Source organism: Podarcis cretensis (genome assembly GCF_951804945.1).
Source record: "Podarcis cretensis genome assembly, chromosome: 3".
Lineage (NCBI taxonomy): Eukaryota > Metazoa > Chordata > Lepidosauria > Squamata > Lacertidae > Podarcis > Podarcis cretensis.
In genome coordinates, this window is record NC_137172.1 from 67,119,272 (window position 1) to 67,146,366 (window position 27,095).

A 27,095-nucleotide genomic window follows, 5' to 3' on the forward strand; every position below is an offset into this window, starting at 1 on the left:
ACAACTATCCCTGCTCCCCTCTTCACAGCTGCAGAGGATAAGAGGCATCTTGGTTTGGTCCTGCATCACTGTCTGATTTTGCACCTCCAACGAGAGGACATAGCAGTTTTGCAACTGCAATGGCAATCTCTGTCCCCTTTGCATCTGCCAAGACTAGGAGGTTGGAATTTTGTTTTCGCTTGCCAGTTGATAGCTAGTGACACCCTAGATGCAAGAACCAGGATTCAACACATTGTAAATAAGTATCTGCTCATTGTTCCAAACTCAGTGTTCAACATGGCACCGATGGGGAATGCTTTTCGACGCTTCCAAAATAAAGCATACATTTTCCATGTAACTGCATTACTTTTATTTCACTCAGGTTTCTTTATGAATTCACAATTGAAGGGTGTAATAGCTACCAAGTATACGGAGAGAAATAAATGTGTTTTATTAGCTGTGAGAAAGTTTCATTCTTTTTAGCATCTCAAGGTACTTATTTTTCCTCCTGCCAGGCAAAGCTGTATAATAACCCAAACTCTACAGTGTAACTGTTCCATTGGGCCTCTGCACCTCTGGTTCTATTTATTAATTTATATTTCACAAAATAATGGGCATGTCTGAGATTGCTGAAGAATATAGCCTAGCCTGGTTAGGCCTTTGTTGAGAGTTGTTGATGCAATCTTTTTTTCTCCCTTTCATTATATCAGCTTGCTAACTGCCATCTTTAGGGCTCTGGCTGAACATAATAAAGCTGCTATTCTCAAACTTATTTTGGGTTGTTAAGGTTGTGTTACCCCCTCCCCCGGCACCCTCTTCCCTGCCTCACCCAACCCTGGGATTGCAGAAGTGGGGTTCTACAATCATCACTGGGCCAGCTTATTATTATTATTTTGTACCCCGCCCATCTGAAAGGCTTGCCCCAGCCACTCTTCTATCATATAAAAACATAAAACCATAAAAAGCTTCCCTATAAATGTATCCACTTCATTTTTCTCTCTTCTCTTCTCTTCTCTTCTCTTGGCAAAGCAGATAGCAAGGCCACTTGGAAGGAGGTGATCAACCATGCAATGTGTGACACCAGCCCTTCTGGCTTTCTAAGAGAGTGGAAGGATTTTGCTGAACTAATTGCTATGGTTTTGCTTCCTTTGAAGTGGCTCCTGCAATCTATAGCACCACCTACAGCAGGGATGGGGACCTTCCTCAGCCTAAGGGACCACTTATGCCAGTACAGCTGTATTGCATAATAATATTAACATAATAATAATACAGTAATAATACAGTAATAATACAGTAATAATACAGTAATACAGTAATAATACAGTACAGCTGTATTGCATAATAATATTAACATGCAGGTGGTAGGATAGTTTTTCCTATTAATTTAGTTTTGTAAACGGGTGAGGTGTTTTGGTTTTTGGTTTTTTTGGTTTTTTTAAGGAAGCCAGAATAGAGAGAAGTGAACAAAGCACAATCTTTGATGCTACAGTGGTACCTCTGGATACGAATGGGATCTGTTCTGGAGCTCCATTCACATCCTGAAGCGAACGCAACCCGCGTCTGCGGGTCGCAATTCGCCACTTCCACGCATGCGTGTGACGTGATTTTGACTGCGCATGCGCGAGCAGCGAAACCCGGAAGTAACATGTTCCGTTACTTCTGGGTTGCTGTGGAGGGCAACCCGAAAGTGCTCAACCTGAAGCAACTTTAACCCGAGGTATGACTGTATAACCATTTTTATAACTTTTTAAAAAGATATTCAATTTTACCGTTGCATTGTTTTTAGTGGAAATCCTTTTTAATATACCAATTTCTTTATATTGGCAGGAAGAATAATGAAACTTATACTACAATAGTCACAAATAGGAGCCCTGGCCCATCTTTAAGAATTCCTTTTGGACTAATTAGAGCGTGTTCTTCTGTTCATTCTGGGCTGCTTGCCTGCTTTGGTCTTGTTGCTTGCCTTAGGGCCAAGGTAGATGCTATCTGGGCAAAGGTGTGGTCCAATGCAAATACATTCCTGAATCTCTTTTTGGGCTCACTTCCAGTTTTGTAGTCTGGATGAGATGGAAATACATTCAGGGTAGGGATGGGGCAGAAGATTCTGAAAGAGCAGCTTACCTGTTTCATTTTTCTTATCAGCCAATTTTTCCCTTGAGAGCTTGGTGGCATAAAGAAGTCTTTGTTTACCTGAAGCTTAAAAGAGATGGTGCCAATTTCACCTCTCTAGGAATGGAGCTCCATAAACTGGGTGCTGTAATTGCCGAGGTTCTAGCCAACTCTGCTTCTGAAATGGTGAAACGCATAGCAGAACTTCCAATATTCAACACAGCAGATGAACAGGATCATACGGGAGGAGGCAGTTCCAAACTATCCAGGGTTTTGTAGTTAAAAAAAACAGCAACCAAGAACTTACTGGAAGCCTTTGCACATGGCAGCAGAATACTGCTATTACAGTGGTACCTCTGGTTACGAACTTAATTCGTTCCGGACCTCTGTTCTTAACCTGAAACCGTTCTTAACCTGAGGTACCACTTTAGCTAATAGGGCCTGCCGCTGCGTGATTTCTGTTCTCATCCTGAGGTAAAATTCTTAACCTGAGGTACTACTTCTGGGTTAGTGGAGTCTGTAACCCGAAGTGTTTGTAACCCGAGGTACCACTTTAGTCCTATAGCATTTTCACCGCATCAAAAATTTAACTATATTGGATGTTGATCTGGTTGCCACATTTCCCACAAGCTGAAATTTCCGCAGGTAGCCTCACATACATTAAGTTAACCCAATCAGAGCGTGTGTGACAGTGGCCAGATCTGCTTTTCCTATGAAAGATCATAGCTGTAGCACATGACTGGGAAATTTGGGGGAAAGAACCTAAAAAGTTGCCTTATACTGAGCCAGACCAAAGGTCAATCTTGGTCCATACTGACTGGTCTCAGCTCTCCATGGTCTCAGAATGAAGTCTTTCCCATCCCTACCTAGAAATAATAGAATCATAGAGATGGAAGGGACCCTGAGGATTATCTAGTCCAACCCCCTGCAATGCAGGAATATGTAGCTGTCCAGGGACAAAACCTGCAACCTTGGCATTATCAGCACCATGTTCTAGCCAACTGAGCTGTTTGAGTCAGGGATTGGATTTTTGCACGCAACTCATGGAACATACCATGGAACACTGGCCCTTCCCTGGGCTGTCAACTGATCCAAAAAATAGTCATAGCAGATTGATAGATTCATTGAATAAATGTGAAATTGTTTAAAAAAGTTATTATATAGCACCCTTAATATAAAGATTTCAGGGCTATTAACAATAGAATCCAATAGAATAACCGCATACAATACAATTAAAAAAAATGTTGACACCATGTACTAAGCCCTTTGAGCTATACATCAGTGAAATGCTGGGGCATTTGAATTCAGGTGCACCTGCAGTTTAAGTGCACCTGAACATGCGAGCTCTCCAAAATTTGCATAATGAACCTCCCTTCTAAATCTGCATAATGAATCTCCAATCTAATAGATTCAGTACCCTAGGTGAAGGATACCTATGAAAAATAATTGCAGGTTCTCTGAGTTCAGGCACTTCCCAATGAGCAGGTATGTGGGGATTGGGCCGAAATGTGTGACCCATTGAACATATGTGACTCACTTTGCTGACCTCTTTCTGCTCATCAATATAAGCATTTGAGGACAGCAATGTCCATGCAACTACTGAGTCCATAAAATATTATAGTCCGTGTGCTATGTACCTTGTAGAAATTATGCCAGACACTCCTAATAAAGTTCTCTGATCCATCACTGATCGTAACTGCCAATAATTATAAATGTAAATATACTTGTGTCAGTTTATTCCCAGATTTAAGAAGCAAACTAGAAAAAAAAATAAGTTGGCTAGCAGCCAATGTAGTCTTCCCATTTTTTAAAAAAAACAACACAAATCACTTCAGTGGTTACTGTCTAGTTAATCAAATGTAAATGTAAACTGGTCTCTTGAACTTTAGCTGCTTTTTCTTTACAAAATATTTTTTTTTGTTTCAATAGATGCACAAGTAAAATATAATTGCATGTCAGTAATAACTTTTTAGAGGTGTTTTTGAATCTGCAAAGCATTACTGTCTGTGTTATTAGACACTAACTTTAGCAATGCTGAATTGCTTGGAAAGGCAATTAAAAGGTTTGTACACAAACAAAATAAATGTTGATTTTTCTGTCACATACTGACCTATTTTTTATTTTCATTGAGCAATAACCTTTCAGCAATCTATCCTGCATTACCTCAAGTGCATTTTCAAGAGTAGTTAATAAAGATCTCTAGAAAGCTAGTTGGCATGCAAAATAGCCTCATTGCATATAAATGTAGATAAATGGTTTCAAAGGTGTAAGTGTCAGTAATCTATTATAAACCATTTTCTTAAAAGCCAAAACAGCCAAACACTGAGCTTTGCTGTATTTCTTTTGGCATCATGCTTATGAAGAAGGGCCAGTTCCTCCAGTAATACAAAGATGGCTAACTGTTACTTACTCACAGGCCTGCCGATGTCAGCATAGTTGAACATCTGGCCATTGGCCATGCTGGTTGGGGTTTAGACAGGGCTTTAGACAAGAGCCCCTTCCAGCCCTACCAGGAAACCCTGAGGATTGAATCTAGGAACGTCTGAACTGTCACTGAACTAGTCTTTTGCTCCTATGGATCTTGGGAAGTCTTATCTGAATGGTATAAGAGATTTTTCATGAGCCCCTTTCTCCCATTATAAAATCACTAATATAAACTTCCATATAAATGCACTGATGTAAATTTGAGAACTCTGGCTATCAGATGCTGATGGCATCTGATCAGTCTCTGTGGAGGAAGAATGCTAAATTCTTTATCCACCAAAGCCCATGACCTCCTTTTTCCTTGACTCCTCCTCCTAATTACCCCAAATGCAAGGCCTTGTGAACATTAGGGGTGCCTGTATAGAAACCACTTGTAGTAAATTGTGCCAAGAGATCATGGCGCATGACCAAAAAGTGCACAAACATTGTGAAGGCAGGAACCACTTCCTTTTCCTGAATGTCTGGACTTCATTACCTCTTTTCTTCCTCCTCTTCTCAGGGTCGTACATGATAGTGGATTCTTCACACCACAGCCATGGAGAGAAGGCTCGACTTCAGCTTCCTACTATGAAAGAGAATGACACACACTGTGTTGATTTCAGCTACCTTTTGTACAGCAAGAAAGGGGTGAGCCCTGGAACTCTGAACATATTGGTTAGGGTAAACAAGGGCCCCCTGGCAAATCCCATTTGGAATGTGACCGGCTCCACAGGCAAAGACTGGCTACGGGCAGAACTGGCCGTCAGCACCTTTTGGCCCAATGAATACCAGGTAAACCCTTAATACAATTGCTTTCTGCTTGAAGGATTGCTAATTCCTAAAGGGGGTTATACTGTGGCTTTCATCAAAGTGGAAAAAACTGCAAGGCAGTATCTTGAAACATGTTGCATTTCTCTATTGAGGAGGAAAAGGAGAAATGGGAAAAGTGCACTTTGGAGGCATAACACATACCCAACCTGAGAGCTGGCTTTGAGAAGATGCTCCCTTGCTCCTCAGTACCCAGACATGTTGTGTCTGGCCAATTATTATTTACCTAGTTTCCTAGTAGGCAGCATTCTGGTGCATCTAATTTTAAGCACCCAGCCTCTTCATGTAAGGAATCTGTGATACTGTGCCTTAACTATCCCTTCTCCTATTTCCCCCGGTGTTGCTACTCTACACAGACATAACAGATTTTCTGTGTCTTTCTTCCAACACTGTGGCCAGAGTGGCCTTCTTCATCCTAATCTTATAAGCCACCCATCTCTTTGTTCTCTTCTGCTATTATTATCATCAGGGATCTGAATATCCTACACTGCAGAAACATTCAGTGCCAAGAGAACACAAACTGTATTCCAATAACAGCTGACACCCACATTAAAACTCTGTTCCCCCTCCCTCCCTCTCTCACACACATGGTTCCACCCTCCATTTTATCCTTGCAACAACTCTGTGCAGTAAGTTAAACAGGGATGTTGCTGACCCAAGGGCACTTGGTAAGCTTAATGGCTAAATGTGGGTTTGAACCCAGGTTTTCTAGGTTCCAGTCCAGCACTCTAACTACTGCCCCACAAAGGTGTATAACAGGAGACAGATAGACTCCTTTCTATTTTCAAGAGGGGACCTTTGAGATCAGAGAGGCAGGGAAGAGGACAGAACAGGAGATATTTCCCCCTCTTCCATCTGTTTCTTATAGATGAGTGTGTTTATCTTTCTGTGTGCATGTGTGTGCATGCACACACACAGTGTCTATATGTGAATATCTGTCTCACAGTTTTCCCCCTTGTGAAATTGAACCATATGAATTAACATTTTCATTTCATTCATGTAAAGCTCTTGGGATCCCATCTTCTTAAAGTGGTTTGCATTTCTACATGGTTTGTTCTTGGTACCGTGTTAATTAGTAGGAAGGAGCTGTGGATAGGAAACAATACAGTTCATGATAAGTAAAAGTGTTCTCAAGTAGAAACATGTGAGGAGGGAAGTTCTTAGTCACCCAAATGTTATACTAATAGTCAGTGTGTTTGTTTTCTGGGGGGGGACACAGGCGTATTCATACATTTTGTGAATCTTTGTACTTTTGTCCATTTACTGTTTTTATTTTTATCGATTTGAACTATAAAATGGTGATTTTCTTGAGTCAAAATGAGAGTACCCCTAAACATTTTTTCTGAAAAAAAGCACTTCTAATAGTCTTCTATAAATGTAAATATATGAAATAAACCCTTGCTGAACTTTTGATTGCTAGACCAGAAGGTGGTGGGGCACATTCCTCCTCCTCATTTTTCACTCCCTCCCCCAATTCGTTTAACAGGAGTGAAGAGAACTATACCAGCCCCAAGACTGTTATAGGTTTTATCCCATGTTGGGGAAGTGAAAGGTCGCTGGATCTTGCAAATGCTATGCTGATCTTAGTCCCATTGTTTTTGTCAGTTACTATGCTTTGTACTTTTGTGTTTCTATATTGTAAACCATCCTGTGATCCTCGGCATAAACAGAATCATGGTATTGTAGAGTTGGAAGGGGCCCTGAAGGAAGCTGTGCTACACAAGAGCTCTCCTTCCTCTATCCTTTGCCATTTGAGGCTTTGTTTAAACACACACAGCAAAGTGAATACTAAGGGAAAATTAAATCTCCTCCATTTCTCCCCATCAAAAGAGGAGGAGATTGGAAGCTCTTGTTTACACAAGCTCTCTATTATAGTCAGTTGTATCTCGTTCTAAATGCCATCTAATGGAGTGTAGTTGGAAGCTGTATAATCTTGTACAATTTCATGAGTGGAGAGAGCCCGTCAGTGTGAATTGTTTTCTCTGTCTTTGAACACTGAGCCTTTTTTGTGTGTGTGTTTCCTTTTGTAAGGGCTTCCTTTAAGGGCATGAGGGCAACACAGCTGCTTAAAAAGCACTGATTTCTGTGTGCACGTTTCCCCCCCAATCCTAGTTTTAATGTTGCGTTACAACTAAAGAGCATGGCATGAATGTCTCCTTTGTTCAGCTGCAATTCTCTGTGACAATGCTCCAGTTCAGTAACTCTGCTGGCTGCATGTTCGCCCCTGTAGAGAGTTTAGCAAACACTAGCTGAATGCCACACGCATTTTAAGATGGGATTGACAGCCGTGAATTTGCTTTTCAAGAGCTGTGCTGTAATGCGTAACACAGGCCCAAGTCATACATACATGTTCCATGTTATAGAGCCTTGGGTAAATAAAGCACACATACAAATATGTGCATGCATACTATCCTTTAAATTAATCTCAAGGAAGGTATATAATGGCACAGGTAAGCCAAGACCCCTATGCAGGCAGGTAGGATGTGAGATTGTGACTACCACCAAGGTTATGCTGTCATTTCCCTCTGAATGTTCCTCTGAATGATTAACTCAAGTAATAGAATGTTTAACTTGTAGCTGGTATGTGACTGCCAGGAGGGGAAAAAAGAGGAAAACATTTTAATTTTATTTGTGTGTGTGTGCTCGCGCGCTTGGAAATAATTGCTTTGAAACTGGCACATATGTGAATGCCTTGTAATCATCTGGCAGTGTTTGCTTTTATCAGCATCACTTAATAGGCATTGATCCTGCTGGGAAAGATTGAAGTGAGTTCTGGGAATTTGCTGCCCCACTTGGGCATAGTGGAGTTTGGTACGCCTGTCCTTGGAAGCAGATGACTCGGAGTGTAAGGTGGCAGCCTGTGTAGTGTTGAGAGACAAATAAGGCAGCTAGATTTAATCTTTGTTTAATTTATTAGCACCACAGATTCTCAGCTATCAGATGAGGGTCAGGTCTCTCTTCGTAAAAAAGAACAGAGGTATTGTCCAGTGTCAGGCATGCCAGTTTATTTAGATGGGGCTTTAGTCCATCTGTTCAGCTCAAGAACACTAAACATAAGATCAGGCCAGTGGTCTGTCGAGTCCAGCATCCTGGTCTCACAGTAGCCAACCAGATGCTTGATGGAAGCTGGATCTGAGCTGCTCTCCTCTCTTCAGTTTCCAGCCCCTGGAATTCAGAAGCATACTGCCTCCAACCATAGATACAGACCATAAGGCATCATGGCTAATAGGTAGCCATTGATGCCTTTTCGTCCTTAATTTTTTCTAATTCCCCCTCTAAAGCCATCCAAGTTGGTGACCATCACTGACTCCTGTGGGAGCAAATCCTGTAGTTTAACTGTGTACTCTATCAATAGCCTTATTCTCCATGAATTTGTCTAATCCTCTTTTTAAACCATCTAGGCTGGTGGCCACCACTGCCTGCAGTGGGAGCTAGTTCCATAGTTTAACCATGCGTTGCATGAAGCAGTATTTTCTTCTGTCTGTCTGTCCTGAATCCTCTACCATTGAGCTTCATTGGCAGTCCTTGAGCTCTAGTGTTCTGAGAGAGGGAGGAAACCTTTGTGCTGAAATAGCATGATGATGGTGGAGTGGCATGAAGATCTGTGTAAAAGTTAAATTGTGTGCTCAGTTTATATGATTCTCCTCCTCCTCCACCACCTTCCTTGGTTGAATTGGGTCACTGCCCCTGGCTGAATGGAGGAACCATGGCAGCAATACCAGTACTCTATCTACCCTGAGGACTTGGGAGTCGTGTTATGGTGCGTGCGGGGGTGTGTGTGTGTGTGGTGGACTAGAACATTAATCAAAATGTAAGAAACCAACACAAATGATAACTGATTAAAATGTCTCCACACTGTTTAATCTCACCATCAAGTCTGTACAAGTCAGGTGTGAGAAATTCATGTAGCATTTGAAGAATATGTAAACCACTTTGAGGTTTGTTTGTTTTTCAGGCTTGTTGTTGTTGTTTTTAAACAATCAAGTGGTATATGACTCTTATGAAATAAATGAATACAATAAGGTGCTGAAAAAGGCTTAAGTTCCATAGCAACTCTTTGACTCACCTCTCTCATCAGCTTACGCATGGTGCAGTCAGGAGAATGTGCTTGGGAGACGTTAAAAGAGAGAGCAATGCTAGATAGGAAAAGGGTTGTCTGTTTGATATATTGAAGCAACCAATTCACTGTTTTATAAGTTAAGGCCTGCACTGTGAATTATTCTCAGAAAAAAAATAGAGTTGATTGGACTTGAGTGCCAATGTAACTTGATTCCAGCAAACTCATTAGTGAGTTTATAAAACTTCAACAACACCATTGTCACTTTGATTATTTTTGGTCTCAAACAATGTCATAAACTACGTCTACTCCCATAGTAGTACAGTGGTACCTTGGGTTACATACGCTTCAGGTTACAGACTCCGCTAACCCAGAAATATTACCTCGGGTTAAGAACTTTTCAGGATGAGAACAGAAATTGTGTTCCGGTGGTGTGGCAGCAGCAGGAAGCCCCATTAGCTAAAGCGGTGCTTCAGGTTAAGAACAGTTTCAGGTTAAGAACGGACCTCTGGAACGAATTAAGTACTTAACCTGAGGTATCACTGTATATTGTTTCACTCCATTCTTAATGGAACACATTTCTCCAATTTTTTAAAAACTGTTCTCTAGCCATAAGATGAAATAAAGCATGTAAAATGTGTTTCGCTAGGCAAAACTGATTGCAAAAATATGTGTAGAAGGATCAGTGTGCACCAAAGTGCTAGCTATTTTTCATGAGCAAAAAATGAAAAAACAACGCCCCTAAATGCAAACTGATGTGGAAAACTTGGACTTAAGATTCGAAAAATGAGCCACTTAGAGAAACTGAAGTTGACACATTCATCAATCCCTACTTGCAGCCCAGACCCTTGTCAACTGGATCCTTGTCTTCTTTGGAGGTCCAGACTCAGGTTTAGTGCCAAGGAACTAAACTAAGAATCAGAGAAAGTCCCCAATGTCAATTTCACTTCTGCCACGAACACACTGGGTAGCCTTAAATACCGGTAAATCACATGCCTGGTTAGCCTTGGGGTTGTATCCAAAGTAGAGCTAAGTAAGTCTCCTGCCTGCCTAAGGATTTCCTTTTCCTCCATGATGTATTCCCATATCTGATCTGAGGCTTCCTGGTACAGATTTGAAGGGTACAGGGAAAGTTGGGGGGGGGGAGTTCCACTCCACAAGGAAAAATCCTTGCAGTAATGGGATGTGTCAGTTCGATACCACCCTTGGCACCCCACCTTCAGAATATGCTAACCTGCTTTACAAGGAATTTGTAAAGCAAAGTAGTGGATGTGAAACACTTTTAAGAGACATTTTGAAGTGCTATATAAATGCTAAATGTAATAATAAATGCTCTTAAGGAATTCCCTGTCCCCAATCCATATATTTATATTGAGGTCAGAAATGGGGAGAGAATGACCTTACATTCTCTCAAAAGATCTTTTAATAAGTACTTTGTTTCCTCTGGAAGATTTGCACAGCAACTACCAAGCAGTGTCTTTCTTTTCAAAATGCAACACAAGTGGTTTTATTTCCAAGTTCCTTGTCAATCATTTGGTCTCTTTTGGCCCCTTTTCGAAAATAACCCATCTGCAGCATATTGAGTCCATGCTGTTTTGTAGTCCTCCCTTTGCTTTTGCAAATGAGGTGGCTCTGAACATAGGGGCCTTCATTCATAAGGTCACCTTTTCGTGAACTTCTTCCATGAGGGATTTTATCCATTTGGAAGGATCAATAAACAAAAAAGTTTGACACGTTTAGCATTCCAATGCGGAGTGGCTAGAGATAAGCAAATATTAATAATGAGAGAATGCGCTTGATTGCGGAGAAGATTATGATTTTCAGTGACAAATTCCTGTTTGTTCATTAAAAAACAACAACCAACTTTCATGTGTTGATATATTGTGCCACATCCTCTGACACCTCAAAGCAATTCATCCGTTTAGTTATGATGTAGAATGGAGCAGTGCTTTGGGAAACTGCAATAGTCAGCCATGAGCTCAGGTTGTGCTCTCTTTTTCAATTAAACAGCGGGGTGGGGAATCACATAGCTAAATGCAGCCCTGGAATTCTCCCCAAGCTATGCCACTTCCTCGGTTGGCAACACCTCTCTCTCCAGACCACACCCTTCATCAACCCTGATCCACACCTTCAAGTGCTTTTAAGGGGCTGCAATGTGTCCTTGAACTAGGGCAATGCCTCTTGCCTGTCTAGATGGAGAGTGTGTATGTTGGGTGTGGGGGGATGATGTAGAAATATTTGACTTTTACATTGCCTGGAATGTAGCCTACTGTACAAAAGTAAGAGTTCACTCTGGCCATGCCCGCAGAAAGTTACAATCTAGGGAATATGGCCTTTGGGTCAACAAAGGACCTCCCTGCTACTTGAGATTTTCCCATTTTTGCATCTGAAGACAAATAGTTTGTTTTGAACTGCATCATAACATCAGACGATCTATGATCAAATTTCCCCTAAAGTCATTCTCCCCCTCCAAAAAAGGCAACACAGCTATGGGAGGAAGAGCTGCTGGGGGATGCAGGAGCAATATTTCCTAATTGAAATATTCTTATTTGATCTAGGCAGGGGGAGATGCAGATTACATATTGTTCCTGTACATTGCCTACGCCAATTGAAATATGTGATAGGGACTAGAAAATGTACCAATTCTAAAACAATAGGTTTGATCTAGTGGGGAGGGCCATAGGTGTGTAGTAGAGCATCTGCCATGGATGCAGATGATTCCAGGTAGGACCAGGAGACACACTTGTTGGAAATCCTGGACCCACACTGCCAGTCAGCATAGGCAGTACTGCACTAGATGGACAAGTCATCTGACTCAGGATCATAGTAGGAAGCAGTTTCCTATGTTACAAAGTTTTTGTTTCCATAAATGGTAGGAGTTTTCCATTCATGAAAGGGGGTCCATCCATAAGCAAAGGTGCCTTCCATTCATCGAACAAACCGTTAGTGATCGTGCTGACCATTAAGGTCAGGAATGGCATCATTTTGTACTGCTGTACATTTAAATTGCCCGAAACATATGCCTCAACACTTTAGTGAATGCCCTGATTTTGCAATTGACTGCTCAAGAGAATGGCATGCATTGCATCGCTCCAGTTTTCTGGTTATTGTGACATGATTCCAACATCTCTGAATGCCGTACCGCAAATTGGGAACACAGATAAATACTGCTCGTAAAACATTTTCTGCGCTCTTGGAAAGGCTATTTCCATATATGGATTTTCATCGTTTGGGGGCTACACAAAAATGTTGGCTCTGTAAATGGAAAAAATGAAGGGGGGAAATGTGACACAAAAATATGGCACATACAATTAGCCTGATGCTTGCTCTTTGTGGAAGGCAGATGTATCAGTTCTGGGACTGCAGCAGAACACTTGAAAGCATATAATTATCTGAAATTATAACAAGAACTATTAGTTTTGCAATTGAGGTTGTCCAAAGGAGGCTAGTATGATTTTTTTCCTTTTAAGATAATGTTACACTGCTATTTAAGGAAAAGTTCAAACACCAAGAAGAAAGCTTGTCCACTAAAAAATTTGTTTCATTTGCAATATTCACAGGACTGTTTGCAATTGTATTTACCTTGGGTGGGTGTTTTTTTTAAAAGTGTGTGTGTAATCAAAGAAAATTGAATTCATACTAAAGAAGAAATTGTTTATTAATGGAAAGCATCCAACTAAGACTAACTCAGAGAAGACCCAATGTTTCCCTCTTTGCCTAGCCTACAAAAAGACCACTTGTTTGGTAAGTTTAAAATGGTATACTTACAAATTGTTCAAAGGTCAGATTCATACACCATTCAGAAAAAAGTTGCACAGGCAGTACAGCAAAACTTGTTTTAGTTACAATGTGGTGAAAGATCTTAGTATAGGAACTGAAGATTGGCTTGTGAGAGCCATGAGGTCTGAGCTGGAGCGACCAGTTCAAACCTCTTTACACCCTGAGCTTCTCAGGTAGGCTGGAGGTTGAACAATAGGCTTGAATACCATTTCCTCCCAACATGAACTAAGCCCCGCAGGGCAGTTCACTCTATGCTATTAATTCTTTAGTGCTATCAGATAGTGGTTTAGTCTGTCCTTCTTGGTTTTCCCCAGGTGCTTTCAGACAATATTGTAGTGCTTCCCACATTTTTTTGTTCCTGAGTATTGGGAAATAGTAGCTTTAGATTCAGGAACATACTGAATGAAAGCTAAAAATCATATATATAAGAATGCCATGCAAATGTGACTGCCGTTTAATATAACTATAGCTTATGATTTTAAAGCTGTTGATTGGGGTGTATATAGCTCTAAAACTATTCAGGAATGGAACTGTTACTTTTCTACTCTGTTACATAACCCTGATATGGCACAATTTGATAGTGTTCTGTAAACTGCAAGGATCAGCTGGGTCTACTTCTTCAATAGTCTCACTGCATAATCCTTTAAAAACCCGTGAACCACATGGTCTTCAGTGTTTGAAACTCCCATTGTTGTAGGCACATTTTGTGGCAAGGAATTTCATTAGCAGGAGCAGTTTCTGAGCTCTGGGTGCAGTGCTGTGCCTAAGATTTTGAGTGGAAGGAAAGGAGGACCTTTTCCAGCTCTTCTGAAGACTAGAGAAGAGACCTTCTTAAGAATATTAGCGGGGTGGGCAGGGGAAGGACTAGACCATGTGAAAAATGAACCTAATATTTTAGCTGCAGTTTATTCATTTCCAGCTTTGTATTCTTGTTATTTTGAAAAGCGCGCCTAGACATTCCTGTGTAGTGCCCATAACCTAGGCTTAAGGTGCCATTTATCTGCTAGCTTTCACATCTCAGTTTCTAACACCGATGGTCCTTTAACTTCCCAATTGTTAAGATGGAATTGATTAATTTCTGATAGCTATCTATAATCAAAGTAGGGCAAGTTTGTAGAGCAATAGGCTGAAGAGCAGCAAACACATCATTGGCATCCTCGGACTGTACACTGTCCTTCTATCTTCCTCTGGTGCTAAATCAAGGCTTGGTGGGCTCCAAGTTATCCATTTGTTCTCTGTGTCCTTGAGGAATATTGCCAAGGGATGTACAAAGTTGCTGCAGTGTGGCAGGATTTGCCTGACCCATTAAAGGTCTTCGGGCGCATCCCTAACTGTGTAACTAATTACCCTGCTGCTCAGATGTGAGCAGCTTCCAGCTTTCTCTCTGGGTGCACTCATTCATTCGATCAGCTCTCACAGGCCAGTTAATTACCTGCAGCTGTGTCCTGAGATCAAACAGTCCTAACAGGTCAAGCGCAAGCTGTGTTGCTTGCTGCCTCTTTAGAAAAGATACAAGGAGCAATCGTATCACCAGATGCACAGTGCCCCCCCCAATCTGTTTTGCTGCTTATTGTCTTATTGGAATCATTTATTTTGATTCTGTTGACATAGCCAACTTCAACCTGAGATGGATTAAAAGATCAGAAGGGCTGAGGCTCTTTAGATGAAACCCTTCATAGATGCTTCATAGATGCACCAAGGGTGCTTTTCTAGGGTGTGATCCCACAGCACAACATGAGCATGAAAGCATGGTTTTCTCTAACCCAATCACTGTCCTTTCTCTTTGAGGATAGACAGTAACCTTGCAGTTGGCCCTACTCAGGGGTCATTTCATTTGCTGACATTCTCAAGCAGCTGGAGATCACACCACAGGGGAAGAACTGCAACTCCATCTGGCCTTAACTGGATCTTTATGTCATGACATTTTATGGATAACAGACTGTTTCATCAGGTGCATGAAAAAGACTTTAAAGGTGTGAGCAAGGGACATTCTTTCATCTCTGGTGGACTTGTCCAAAAGTGAAGGCCTTCTGGGAAATGATCTATAATGAGTTTAAAAAGGTGTTTAGATACACCTTCCCTAAGAAACCAGAGGCCTTCCTCCTGGGCATTGTGGACCAAAAGGTGTTAAAGAAGGATAGAACTTTTTTATGTATGCAACTACAGCAGCAAGAATACTCATTGCAAAATATTGGAAGATACAAGACCTTCCCACGCTGGAAGAGTGGCAGAGGCAGTTGATGGACTATATGGAACTATATGGACTATATGGAACTGGCTGAAATGACTGGCAGAATCCGAGATCTGGGAGAAGAGACAATGGAAGAGGACTGGAAGAAATTTAAGGACTATTTACAAAAACATTATAAGTTGTATGAATGTTAAGAATCTGCATGACTTGGAAATTTTAGCTCCTGCAATTAGATTAGGAAAATAGAAAGTTAAGTTATAAGTAAGAAAAAGTTGAAATTTAAAGTTATTTTATGTATTATCTTAAGGTATAAATATTTGACAAAAGGTACTTTAAATTTAGAAGTAAAACACTCTGAAAGATATAAATAAGATACGAAACAAGGTAATAATTTGCTGATATGTTTATTGTAAAGAACGCAGGGTGAGGGAGATGTGGGGAAGTCCAGTTAGTAACTTAAAAATGTATTTTGAAAGTTGGATTGTTTTTCTTTCTTTCTTTTTTCTGGTTTGTCCTTCTTTTTCTTTTCTGTAAACTGAAAATGTAATAGGTAAAGGTAAAGGTACCCCTGCCCGTACGGGCCAGTCTTGCCAGACTCTGGGGTTGGTGCGCCCATCTCACTCAAGAGGCCAGGGGCCAGCGCTGTCCGGAGACACTTCCGGGTCACGTGGCCAGCGCGACATCGCTGCTCTGGCGAGCCAGAGCCGCACACGGAAACGCCGTTTACCTTCCCGCTAGTAAGCGGTCCCTATTTATCTACTTGCACCCGGGGGTGCTTTCGAACTGCTAGGTTGGCAGGCGCTGGGACCAAACGACGGGAGCGCACCCCGCCGCAGGGATTCGAACCACCGACCTTTCGATCAGCAAGCCCTAGGCACTGAGGCTTTTACCCACAGCGCCACCTGCGTCCTGAAAATGTAATAAAAATTTTAATAAAAAATAAAAATAAAGGTGTGAGCTGTTTAATCACACACACAATGAAGTATAAATAAAAAAATGTCCTTCCAGTAGCACCTTAAAGACCAACTAAGTTAGTTCTAGGTATGAGCTTTCGTGTGCATGCACACGAAAGCTCATACCTAGAACTAACTTAGTTGGTCTTTAAGGTGCTACTGGAAGGAATTTTTTTATTTTGACTATGGCAGACCAACACGGCTACCTATCTGTAACTGGAACAATGAAGTATAATGCATCATTATGTGTAGGGTTAGCAACATCTTATTTTTGTTCGGGGGCATGGTGCATATGTCAGATGTTTGTAATTCTGTTCGAGTTCAGGAAGCAAGTCAATAACCTAACAGCTTTATTGAAAACCAGTCTTTTATTGGCTTTTTGGAATTATGATACAATAGTGCTGAGACACCCCCCTCAAAATAATTGTATACAGTTGGTTTCAAGAGTAAACATATCTTTATAACAAGGAAATACAACTATACGGCACTTTTATTCAAATGAATAAAGGCTCACAGAGCTGTTAGCACAAAACTAACCATGACCTTTCAAGTGCAAGGTCTCCTAGAAGTGAGACTGTGGCCACATAGTCTCACTCCAGAGAACCACAAGCTTTTCTGTGATGTTCCAGATAAATGAGTAAGGCTCTAGAATGTGGACAAAGTGCTTAGATTGGTCAGGGCAGCCACTTGCACTCTGGACCCTTGCCCCTCTTGGCTGATAAAAACTAGCAGGGAGGGGGCAGCTGGCTGAACCAGGAAGGTGATAAATGCCACCTTAATCCTTTCCCTGCAGCTACTTTGGGTTTGGCTTATTGTGAGGATAGTCTGGGTTATTTTGTTATTTTTGGCATAGCCTTCTCCAGTATGGCATCATTCAGAGGTTTTTGGACTACAGCTCTTATCATCCCTGAACACTGGCCTTGCTGACTGGGATTGATGGGAGTTGTAATCCAAGCCATTTGGAGGGCACTAGATGGGGAAAGTTTCATGATGGTTGGCTACAGCTTGGTAATCTGCTATACCCAATTTGGGGGGGACATGGGGGTTGCACGACCAGAAGGCTTTCTGTGGGTTTCCCCTAGTGGGACTAATTAGATGATTCCCACCCTTTGCCTCTTTATATATATATTCCTCTTTTTTCCTTTGTAGAAGACTGAGAAAACTTCTCAAATAATAGACTTTCAAGTTGAAGGATTGTAGACTTCATTGGTTTTTTTCTTTTTGAAAGTATTCCTCGCCCCCACCCCACTCCAGTTCTACAGCAGTAAACTGTAAATAAGATGTGGGCTGAAAGCCCAGACCAAAAAATTTATCACCATCCAGTTGAGATCTTACCAGGAATTTCCAGCTATTCAGCTTGTCACCCGTATCAGAAAATAGCTTCTAAATCTCGCCTTCCCTTTTGACTTAGGCAGTAAAGTCACTGATGCCGCCTAGACAGCTAATCATGGCTTGATCCACAAATTTCTCCAAATCTTCATTAAAAGTATAGTAAAACTTCTTCTTTTTTCTGTATCTTGTCACTTCTAGTCCTGTGTGTGAAGTAGCAAATATACCAAGGTTCCATATATTAGTAAGTGGGGGGAATAGGAATGGGGGACGACGACTTGTGTAGCATACAAATAATTTTGCCTTTGGGAAATTCTATGTCATAATACAAATAATTGCTGGGAGTGGATGTTGTTGTTTGCAGAAAAGGTACATTAGTCATTAGAAAAAAATATATCCCATGGAGAAATTATAGCAACTTTCAAAATGGCTATTGATCTTTTTTAAAAAAACGCACACACACCACCTCCATATGACCAAAATACATGAAATAGAAGATCTATAAATTAAGATTGAATAAGTGACAAGGGTAAGTTCAGAGCAGAGACACAAATCGTAGCATGAGAGTTAAGAACTTGAGTATTATGTGCTGATTTGCACTTGTATTTGGCTTTATGGTAGCAAGCCCATTCACACAGGGCTAAGGATCCTCTTTGTGTGGTCATCCCACTTCTCTGAGTGGCGATATGTTTTATGTGCTGAGCCAATAACCTGGCACTAAAGTTTCATTTTAACTTTTTCAAGATGAGCCATTCATATCAATGGTTATTTTGTATTGTATTGTTTTGTGGTATTATATGCTTTATTGTATTTGCACATGTTCTTGTGTACCACCTAGATTCTTTCATGAGGGGCAGTGTATAAATATTTTTATTAATAATAATAAAAACTATGCTGGTGATCAGGAAACTGATCTGTAATTCAAGCTGGCAGACATGAATAGCTCACTGGAGGTAGTTGCAGCTATAGAGAGGCATTCTGAGAAGTAATTCCAAGACTAGAAAACATAGGAGTGATAATCCAGGTATATTGCTAGTGGGATCAAATGCCAGGTTTGTCACACACACACACACACACACACACACACACACACACACCCTCCCCCCACTCCAGCTCGCTTTGACTTCTGAAGATTAAATAGCATCCTTCCTTTGAAAATACAGGACCTTTTCTATTTCAATCCCACCAAATCACTGATTCAGTAAAGCTTTTTAAAAATACGTATTTACTGGGTGTCTTGTTTGGTTTCTAATATTGTGTTGCTAAGCAGTTGTGTGCCATGATTTGCTAACTGGCAGTGAATCGTTTTTTCTCTCCAGGTTTTGTTTTTTTTGCAAGGCATGAGGAAATGGCCTGCCAAAAGAGCTTGACTTAATTTATTCCTGAGTTTTGGCAAATACCAAGTTGTACTGTTTTTAATTTAAATTCTTGTAAATTACAAAAGAATACTTCAAGTTAATTGAATTGTTAATATGAAACCAGTTGCTATTATTTTTATAATCATGCTCTCTTGCCCTGTGAATATGTTCCTTTTTTCCTCTTCAGAAACTTTGGACCTGCATGTTACGGGTGCCATATTGCAGCACTTTTGATAGTATCCGGTGCCATTGTTCCATTAGTGCAAAGGTTTGGATGGTCAGTGGAGAAAACCAATGTCACTTTTCATTAAGAGTATTTAGGCATATTAAAAAAGGTCTTAGCCTGACATGTAAGCTGTAGCAAAGAAAAAACCAGGCAGATCTTGCTGGACAGGGCTACCATATATGCAAGGCTTCACCATGGAAATGTACCTTTCCCCATTTGCTACTTCAGTGCACCCAGTGAAGGGTCTCTGACAGTGCAATTCTGCACATGTCTGTTTAATGGGATATCCTCTCAGTGTGCATAGGGTTGCAGTCTGAGGATCATAATTGCTGGGCAGGTTCTTATCTGACTGCAGTCCTTCAGTGCTCAGATCCCCTAAGCCAGGGGTTGGCAAGGTTTACCTCGCCTGGGCCAGTTCACTCCAGCGGAGATCCCTCCATGGCCTGGATTGCGTGTGTGTGTGTCAGCACACGTAGCCGTGATTTCTGGCGTCTGCATCTGCACAGACAAGATTTCCGGTGTCTGAGTCTGCGCAGACGTGATTTTCAGTGTCCGAACATGTGCAGACGCGATTTTCAGCGCCGCGGAAGTGAGTCCCTGCGCCGCACTGCGTCGGTTTAGCGCAGTGCGCAGGGACTCACCGATCAGGTGGCTCGGTTTGGGGGCAGCTCATGGGCCAGTTAAATGACCCCGGTGGGCCACTTGTGGCTCATGGTCCTTAGCTTGCCTACCCCTACCCTAAGCCTAAAGGGCTTAAAAGGTTAAAAACCTAGCATTTTGAATGCCTGGAAGCAGAAAGCCTGTTCAAACCATGGTATTCCCCTGCCCCCCTATGGCTAGCTTCAAGCACTGATCTTCATTTAAGTGCTCTGTTTTTACAAGTCTTAGTCTTCAAAGCATCCCTTTGTAAAAAACATATTGCAGTAATCAAATCTAGATATTACAATTGGATGGGCAACAGTAAGGTAAAGGTAAAGGGACCCCTGACCATTAGGTCCAGTCGTGACCGACTCTGGGGTTGCACGTTCATCTCGCTCTATAGGCCGAGGGAGCTGGTGTTTGTCCGCAGACAGCCTCCGGGTCATGTGGCCAGCATGACTAAGCCGCTTCTGGTGAACCAGAGCAGCACACGGAAACGCCATTTACCTTCTACTTGCACTTTGATGTGCTTTCGAACTGCTAGGTTGGCAGGAGCAGGGACTGAACAACAGGAGCTCAGCTTACCCCGTCACGGGGATTCAAACCGCAGCTAAGCTATATCTCTGTCTGGAATGGCCACCTCTGCTGGTGAAAGCCAAGTGATGTCACAGATGTTCCTCAGGGAATCTAAAGTAAGGTCTGGTTCTGGCAATGTCCCCAAGCTGTGGAAGTGATCCAAAAGGAAGAAGGTAACCTTATTCAGAGCAAGCATGAGCACATAGGAAAAACCTGCTCAATCAGTCCAATGACCCATCTAGTCCAGCGGCCTGTCCTCACAGTGGTCAACCAGATGCCTGTAAGAAACCCATAAACATGATCTGAGCACATGAGCACTTTCCTCTCCTGTGCTCTCCAGCAAGTGGTATTCGGAAGCATTGCCGTCTCCTGCTGTGGAGGCAGAACATAGCCTTTATGGCTAGTAGCCATCAATAGCCTAATCCTCCATCAATTTGTCTAATCCTCTTTAAAGCCATCTAGGTTGGTGGTCACCACTGCCTCCTGTGGGAGCAAGTTCCATAGTTTAACTCTGCCCTGTGTAAATAAGTTCTTTCTTTTATCTGTTCTGAGTCTTCCAACATTAAGCTTCATTGGATGTCCATGAGTACAGGAGAAGTAGAAAACTTTTCTCTATCCCCTTTCTCCATGCCATGTGTGATTTTATAAACCTCTGTCATATTGCCCCTCACTTGCCTTTTCTCTAAACTGAAAAGTCCCAAATTCTGTAACCATTTGGAACTTTTTAGTTTAGATAAATACAGTGGTACCTTGGGTTACAAACACCTCGAGGTACCACAGACTCCGCTAACCCGGAAGTAGTACCTCAGGTTAAGAACTTTACCTCAGGATGAGAACACAGCAGCAGCGGGAGGCCCCATTAGCTAAAGTGGTACCTCAGGTTAAGAATAGTTTCAGGTTAAGAACGGACCTCCGAATTAAGTTCATAACCAGAGGTACCACTGTATGAGTAAGAGGCAACATGATAGAACAGGGTGATCCAACTTTTCATACCAAGTGGGCTGCAAGAGTACTTTGACATGGACCCTGCCCTCACACCTCCTTCCCAAAGCCCAGCACCTTGCTTACGTGGCTTTGAGAAGGCAGCACAACGTCAAATGTTGCCAAGGCCCACAAAAAAGGGCCTTGAGGGTCACAAATGGCCCTTGGGCTGCATGTTGGACTGCCCTCTGATAGAAGTTCATAAAAAAATCTCTGAGATGATCAGAACCAGCAAATCATGCCTTGTCTGAAGGTCCTAACTTTGATGATGACCATCACTTTGTGCTAAACTCCTACATTATTTTAAAGCAGAGCATAAATACAAACAAGCCTTTTGCTTATTTTACACTGAAATTCTCCAGAACGCTGCCTGATTGATTTTGCTCTTGGAAAAGTTCACCAGGGTTGTTCATGTTAGCTGGGTTGACACAGTGCCAAGTTGCCTATACGTATATTGACATGGTGAAAATAATTGCTCCTATGTGATGTGTCACAGCAGAATGCTTTTTAAAATGCAGCCCTGTCTTTCTGGTTGCACAAACCTTTTGGCCCTCAATCAGGCTGTCACTATTTAGAAGACTTCTGTAAATCTGTTGGGTTTGTTTGTGAGGTTTCTCCCTTTCATCTTTTCATCACTTATTATGTTTTTTCCTCTTTGATACAGTTTTATTCAGTCCGCTCATTATTCTGTGTATCAGACACTAATAGCTGACCTCTGTTTCCAAGTACTCCATAGTACAAAGCAAAACAGACTGGATATTCAGAGTCAGAAAGCTAGTATGCTCCATCAGAGCCATTTAACAATGGTTCAATAGATTGAGATACTGTGCAATTGTTGCTCTTCTGCTGTAAAGTATAAGCAGAGTTACATTGGGCTGTCCATGTTACTAGGGCTTTCCCACTTTTTACACATTAGTGCGTGGGACATAGCTGTGTGAGGGAAGGGCAATTAGGTTCCCAGCTAAGTTCAAGGTGCTGGTTTTGGTGCCCTGTGCAGCTTAGGCCCAGAATACCTAAAATATTGTCTTACCCATTACATACCCAATAAGTCAATGCACTCTGCAGGTGAGGGATTCATGCACACAATGGGAACTGTGCCTTTAGTGCTGCAGCTCTTACTCTTTTGAATTCCCTGCCATTAAATATTAGGCAGGCACTGCCTCTGTTGTCTTTCCAGAACCTACTGAAGAATGTCCTCTGCCAGCAAGCCTTCTAAGTTGCGACCCTTTCCAGTCTGCGTCTGTACTGGATATTGCTTTTAGATTATTTTAGAAGTTTATAGATCTTCTAATGGTTTTATCATTTGTGGTGCTTGCTTCCCTGGGCTTCTTTGGGTGGAAGGGCAGGATATAAATTCTGATAAGGATAATACTAAATTCATGCTTCTTTATCCTTGAAGAGACCACTTAAGGAAGTGTGTTTGGGAAGCCAGTGTCTCTCCTCAAAGGGCCTTGTGTGCATCCCCTCCCACCTCTTTTATACACACACGTAAAGACAAAACGCATGCTCACTCATATTCTCTTTCTTTTATATGTAAAACAGAGAAGTGGAACATATGGAAGGGAGATCTTCATGCCCCTCTCCTCCCCCAGACAGGAGAAAGGGAGCTGTCTGCTGATTTCTGGGGCTGTCATTGTAATTTCATTTTTTAAAAAAAAAAAAGAGAGAGAGAGGCCACACTTGTAGTGGCTCAGCCTTTGCACCCAACTTGCAGGAATTGTTTGTTTGTGTTTGTTTCACAGAGGCATATTGCATCACCTGGGAGGGCTGATAATTTAATGGGGCCAGCTCAGGTATGGATAGAGAAATTTAAGCCTCTACTGAAATCTCAGGAAAATCCCTCTTTGGAAGCTAGTATTTCCACAGGGACGCAGGTGGCGCTGTGGGTTAAAGCCTCAGCGCCTGGGGCTTGCCGATCGAAAGGTCGGCGGTTCGAATCCCTGCGGCGGGGTGCGCTCCCGCTGCTCGGTCCCAGCGCCTGCCAACCTAGCAATTCGAAAGCACCTCCGGGTGCAAGTAGATAAATAGGGACCGCTTACCAGCGGGAAGGTAAACGGCGTTTCCGTGTGCGGCTCTGGCTCGCCAGAGCAGCGATGTCACGCTGGCCACGTGACCCGGAAGTGTCTCCGGACAGCGCTGGCCCCTGGCCTCTTAAATGAGATGGGCGCACAACCCCAGAGTCTGTCAAGACTGGCCCGTACGGGCAGGGGTACCTTTACCTTTACCTTATTTCCACAGGGAGGAAATCCCCCATTGGCAGATTTTAGGAGCAGACAGTATTTATCCAAAAGTATGAAAAGAACTAAATGTTTAGCTTTCTGAATTAATCTCTGGTATGTATGTAGTCTTATCTCTTAATGGCAGCCTCCCTGCCAGAGGAATTGAGAAGAAACTAACAGAATACCATTCCTACAGTTAAGGTGATACTTGTAATATTCTTAAGTGGGTCCCTTGTGTATCTATTCATGAGGTTGTTCACTATGCACCGAGAGCACTGCTGATGTATTAAACAAAGGATAAGCAGGACTAACCCTTAGGCCAGCTTACATAAAACTGAACTAGAAGACTGAAACACACACACACACACACACACACACACACACACACACACACACTAAACTCAATATTCTGAGGCATAGGAGCAGCAATCATCATAGATCATTTAAACTCTTTACTCAGCATATACAACTGTACAGTCATACCTCGTGTTGCGTTCAGCTCTTGTTATGGACTTTCAGTTTATGAAAGCGGCAAACCCGGAAGTGTTTACTTCTGGGTTTGCCGCCCACGCATGCACAGAAGCAATCTGCGCACTTTGCACATGCGCAGAAGCGACCTGCATGCTTCGCGCACACGCAGAAGTGCTGGATCATGCCGCGCACATGTGCAGAAGAGGCACTCTAGTTGCAGACATTTCAGGGTGCGAATGGCACCCCAAAACGGATTAAGTCCGCAACTAGAAGTACCACTGTACTGAAGAGCACATGCTATCAGATTTCATTGTGGGTGAAAGATTACAACACTCGAATATTTCTTCCCCCAAACTGGACTGATGACAACCACAGAAGAGAAATATGCATGACAGGGGAAAAAATAGATTGTGGGTCTTTGGACTTGCTTTTCTTTCAGCTGTTCCCAGTGTCATTCAGAAAACCACTTTTGAAATCTGGGAGTTTCAAAAGCAATTTGTCTGTCATTTGAGGGTCTGTCATTTGAGGGTCTGTCATTTGAGAATCACAAACCTTGATGAGGACTAACATCTTTCAAGAAGGAAAAAAAAAGATGAAAAGGCACAGCGTAGCTATGATAGTTGTGGATGCTGCGGAATGGATACACTTGCCCTGTTAAGAAGGACACCAAACTAGGGTTTGTAAGTGAAAACCGTGGCTTTATAATCTTCTGGCTTTGGGGAGAGTGTCAATAAAGAAGTAGATTAGGGTAAGTTGATACCACGTACTTGAAGCTCTCAGAAAGCCTCTGACAAGATCCTCCAGCAAAGGCTCTTAGAAAGCTTAAGTAATCATGATATGTGTTGAAATGTCTCTCTGTGGATTAATCACAGCTGAAGAATTGGAAGCAAAGAGTAGGCAGAAATAATCCTAAAGGGGAAGAGGTATAGAGTGAGCAGCACCAATTGTGCTCATTCATTATTATTATTTCTTGGACTGGAAACAGCAGTCAGTAGTGGAGTACTCTCATCACTGTGGATAGCGGAAACCCACTTGCTTTATTTTGAAACTTAAGGTTCTCAGGGTATATTTTTGTACAAGGGGGCCATATCAGGTGGACCATGTAGCTAACATGTAGATGGTGACGTTCTGAGGTTATTGGATAACAGTATTAGAACATTATCTATTGGGGAACTAAAATTCCAGCATGCAAATAGGAGATAATCATAATGTGAACCTAGTAGCAAAGTCAGTGCCTTCAGTCATATTTTCCTTACCTATGCATTTGACTACTTTTACCCCTGTAGCGACTGGAGGAGATTACTTGGGCACACTCAAAACATGCTCAGAACAATGGCAGGGGCATCTGATCTCCCACAAATAAAACTTGGATGATATAGTTGTACCTTGGTTTTTGAACAGCTTAGTTCTTGAACGTTTTGGCTCCCAAACGCTGCAAACCTGGAAGTGACTGTTCCGGTTTGTGAACTATTTTCAGAAACCACGCTTTGGTTTCGGAACATTTTGGAAGTTGAATGGACTTCCGGAATGGATTTCATTCGACTTCCAAGGTACGACTATACTGTAAATGGTTCTTTTTAAATGAACATTTGTTTGTGGTTTAGCATGCCCACAATGGTTTTTTTTTTTTGGGGGGGGGAGGGGCAGTGCAGGTTCAACCTCTCAGTTGGAATTAATATTCCAGGCAGGTCTACTTGATAACCAGTTGTTCCATGCAAGTGAAACAGGAGACAGAGAAGAAGAAGAAGAAGAAGAAGAAGAGGAGGAGGAGGAGGAGTTTGGATTTGATATCCCGCCTTTCACTCCCTTTAAGGAGTCTCAAAGCGGCTAACATTCTCCTTTCCCTTCCCCACCCCCCACAACAAACACTCTGTGAGGTGAGTGGGGCTGAGAGACTTCAGAAAAGTGTGACTGTCCCAAGGTCACCCAGCAGCTGCATGTGGAGGAGTGGAGATACGAACCCGGTTTCCCAGATTACGAGACTACCGCTCTTAACCACTACACCACACTGGCTCTCCAGAGCGAAGGGGAGTGGTAGGCAGATGATGGATGCCTGCCATACTTCAAGCCAATAGGCAAACCCAAATCAGACCCTGAAGTATCAAGCTCTGTGTTCAGAATCTACAAGAAGGTACATATAATCAAGTATTGGGCACCTGGGTGGAATTGTCCTCTGCAAAAGAGTGGATATTGTCCTTTTGTCTCTTTAGCTAGCCCAATGGAATCTCAGTTATATTTCAGTTAAATGCGGTTGTGGGTTCCATCCATACTAACAGTGGAAGCTCTTTTCAGGTATTATAAAGTTCTTCAACCGCACTGCCTGTCTCTTCCCACTCTGAGATAATGAAGTGATTCATACATGCATATTCATAGGCTGATGATTGAAACATTTAATGATTATCTGCATTCATGAATGCAATGTGCATCTCAGGCAGAAATTTCATATCTCATCTCTTCACATTCACCTCAAAGCGCAATTGCACATTCAGCTGCTAGTCATCAAGTGTAGAGAAATCAAGTGATTGTACATGAATGTGCAAACGGGCCTGTTCTGGAATATTACTGAAATTTGCTTATGGATTGGCACAGCAGTTGTAGGGTTTTGGTTTTTTTAAAAAAAGGTTGCAGTCTAACACTCTGTGTTTGTATAATGTGGCAAGTGCAAGGCAAAATATTCTCAGTTCTACCCACAACATTTATAACATCAGTTTAAATATGTCAAACGCAGGCCAAACACACAGTATGATTTGTAGCTTTTCTCAGAATTGCACGCCCTTTATGCATTCCCCCCTTTTAATCTTTTTCTTCTAAGTTACACAGGAGCGTGCCATTATTTGTAGCCACTGGAGGAGTATTCTGTACGCAACAAGCCATCTATAAAAACTGTATATAGAGTTCTGCTTTATGTGCAATAATTAATTGGTTCTTTCACACTG

The 27,095-nt window shown here is 42.0% G+C and overlaps 1 protein-coding gene across 14 annotated transcripts in view; it reads left to right on the forward strand.

The window, feature by feature from the left end:
* PTPRK (protein tyrosine phosphatase receptor type K) overlaps positions 1–27,095 on the forward strand; it is a 352,960-nt gene that overhangs the window by 125,113 nt on the left and 200,752 nt on the right. For all 14 annotated transcript variants that reach the window (XM_079970725.1, XM_079970727.1, XM_079970726.1 and 11 more), the window contains exon 3: positions 5,072–5,343. In XM_079970725.1, coding sequence (XP_079826851.1) covers positions 5,072–5,343 — 272 coding nt within the window. The remainder of the gene's footprint in view (positions 1–5,071; positions 5,344–27,095) is intronic.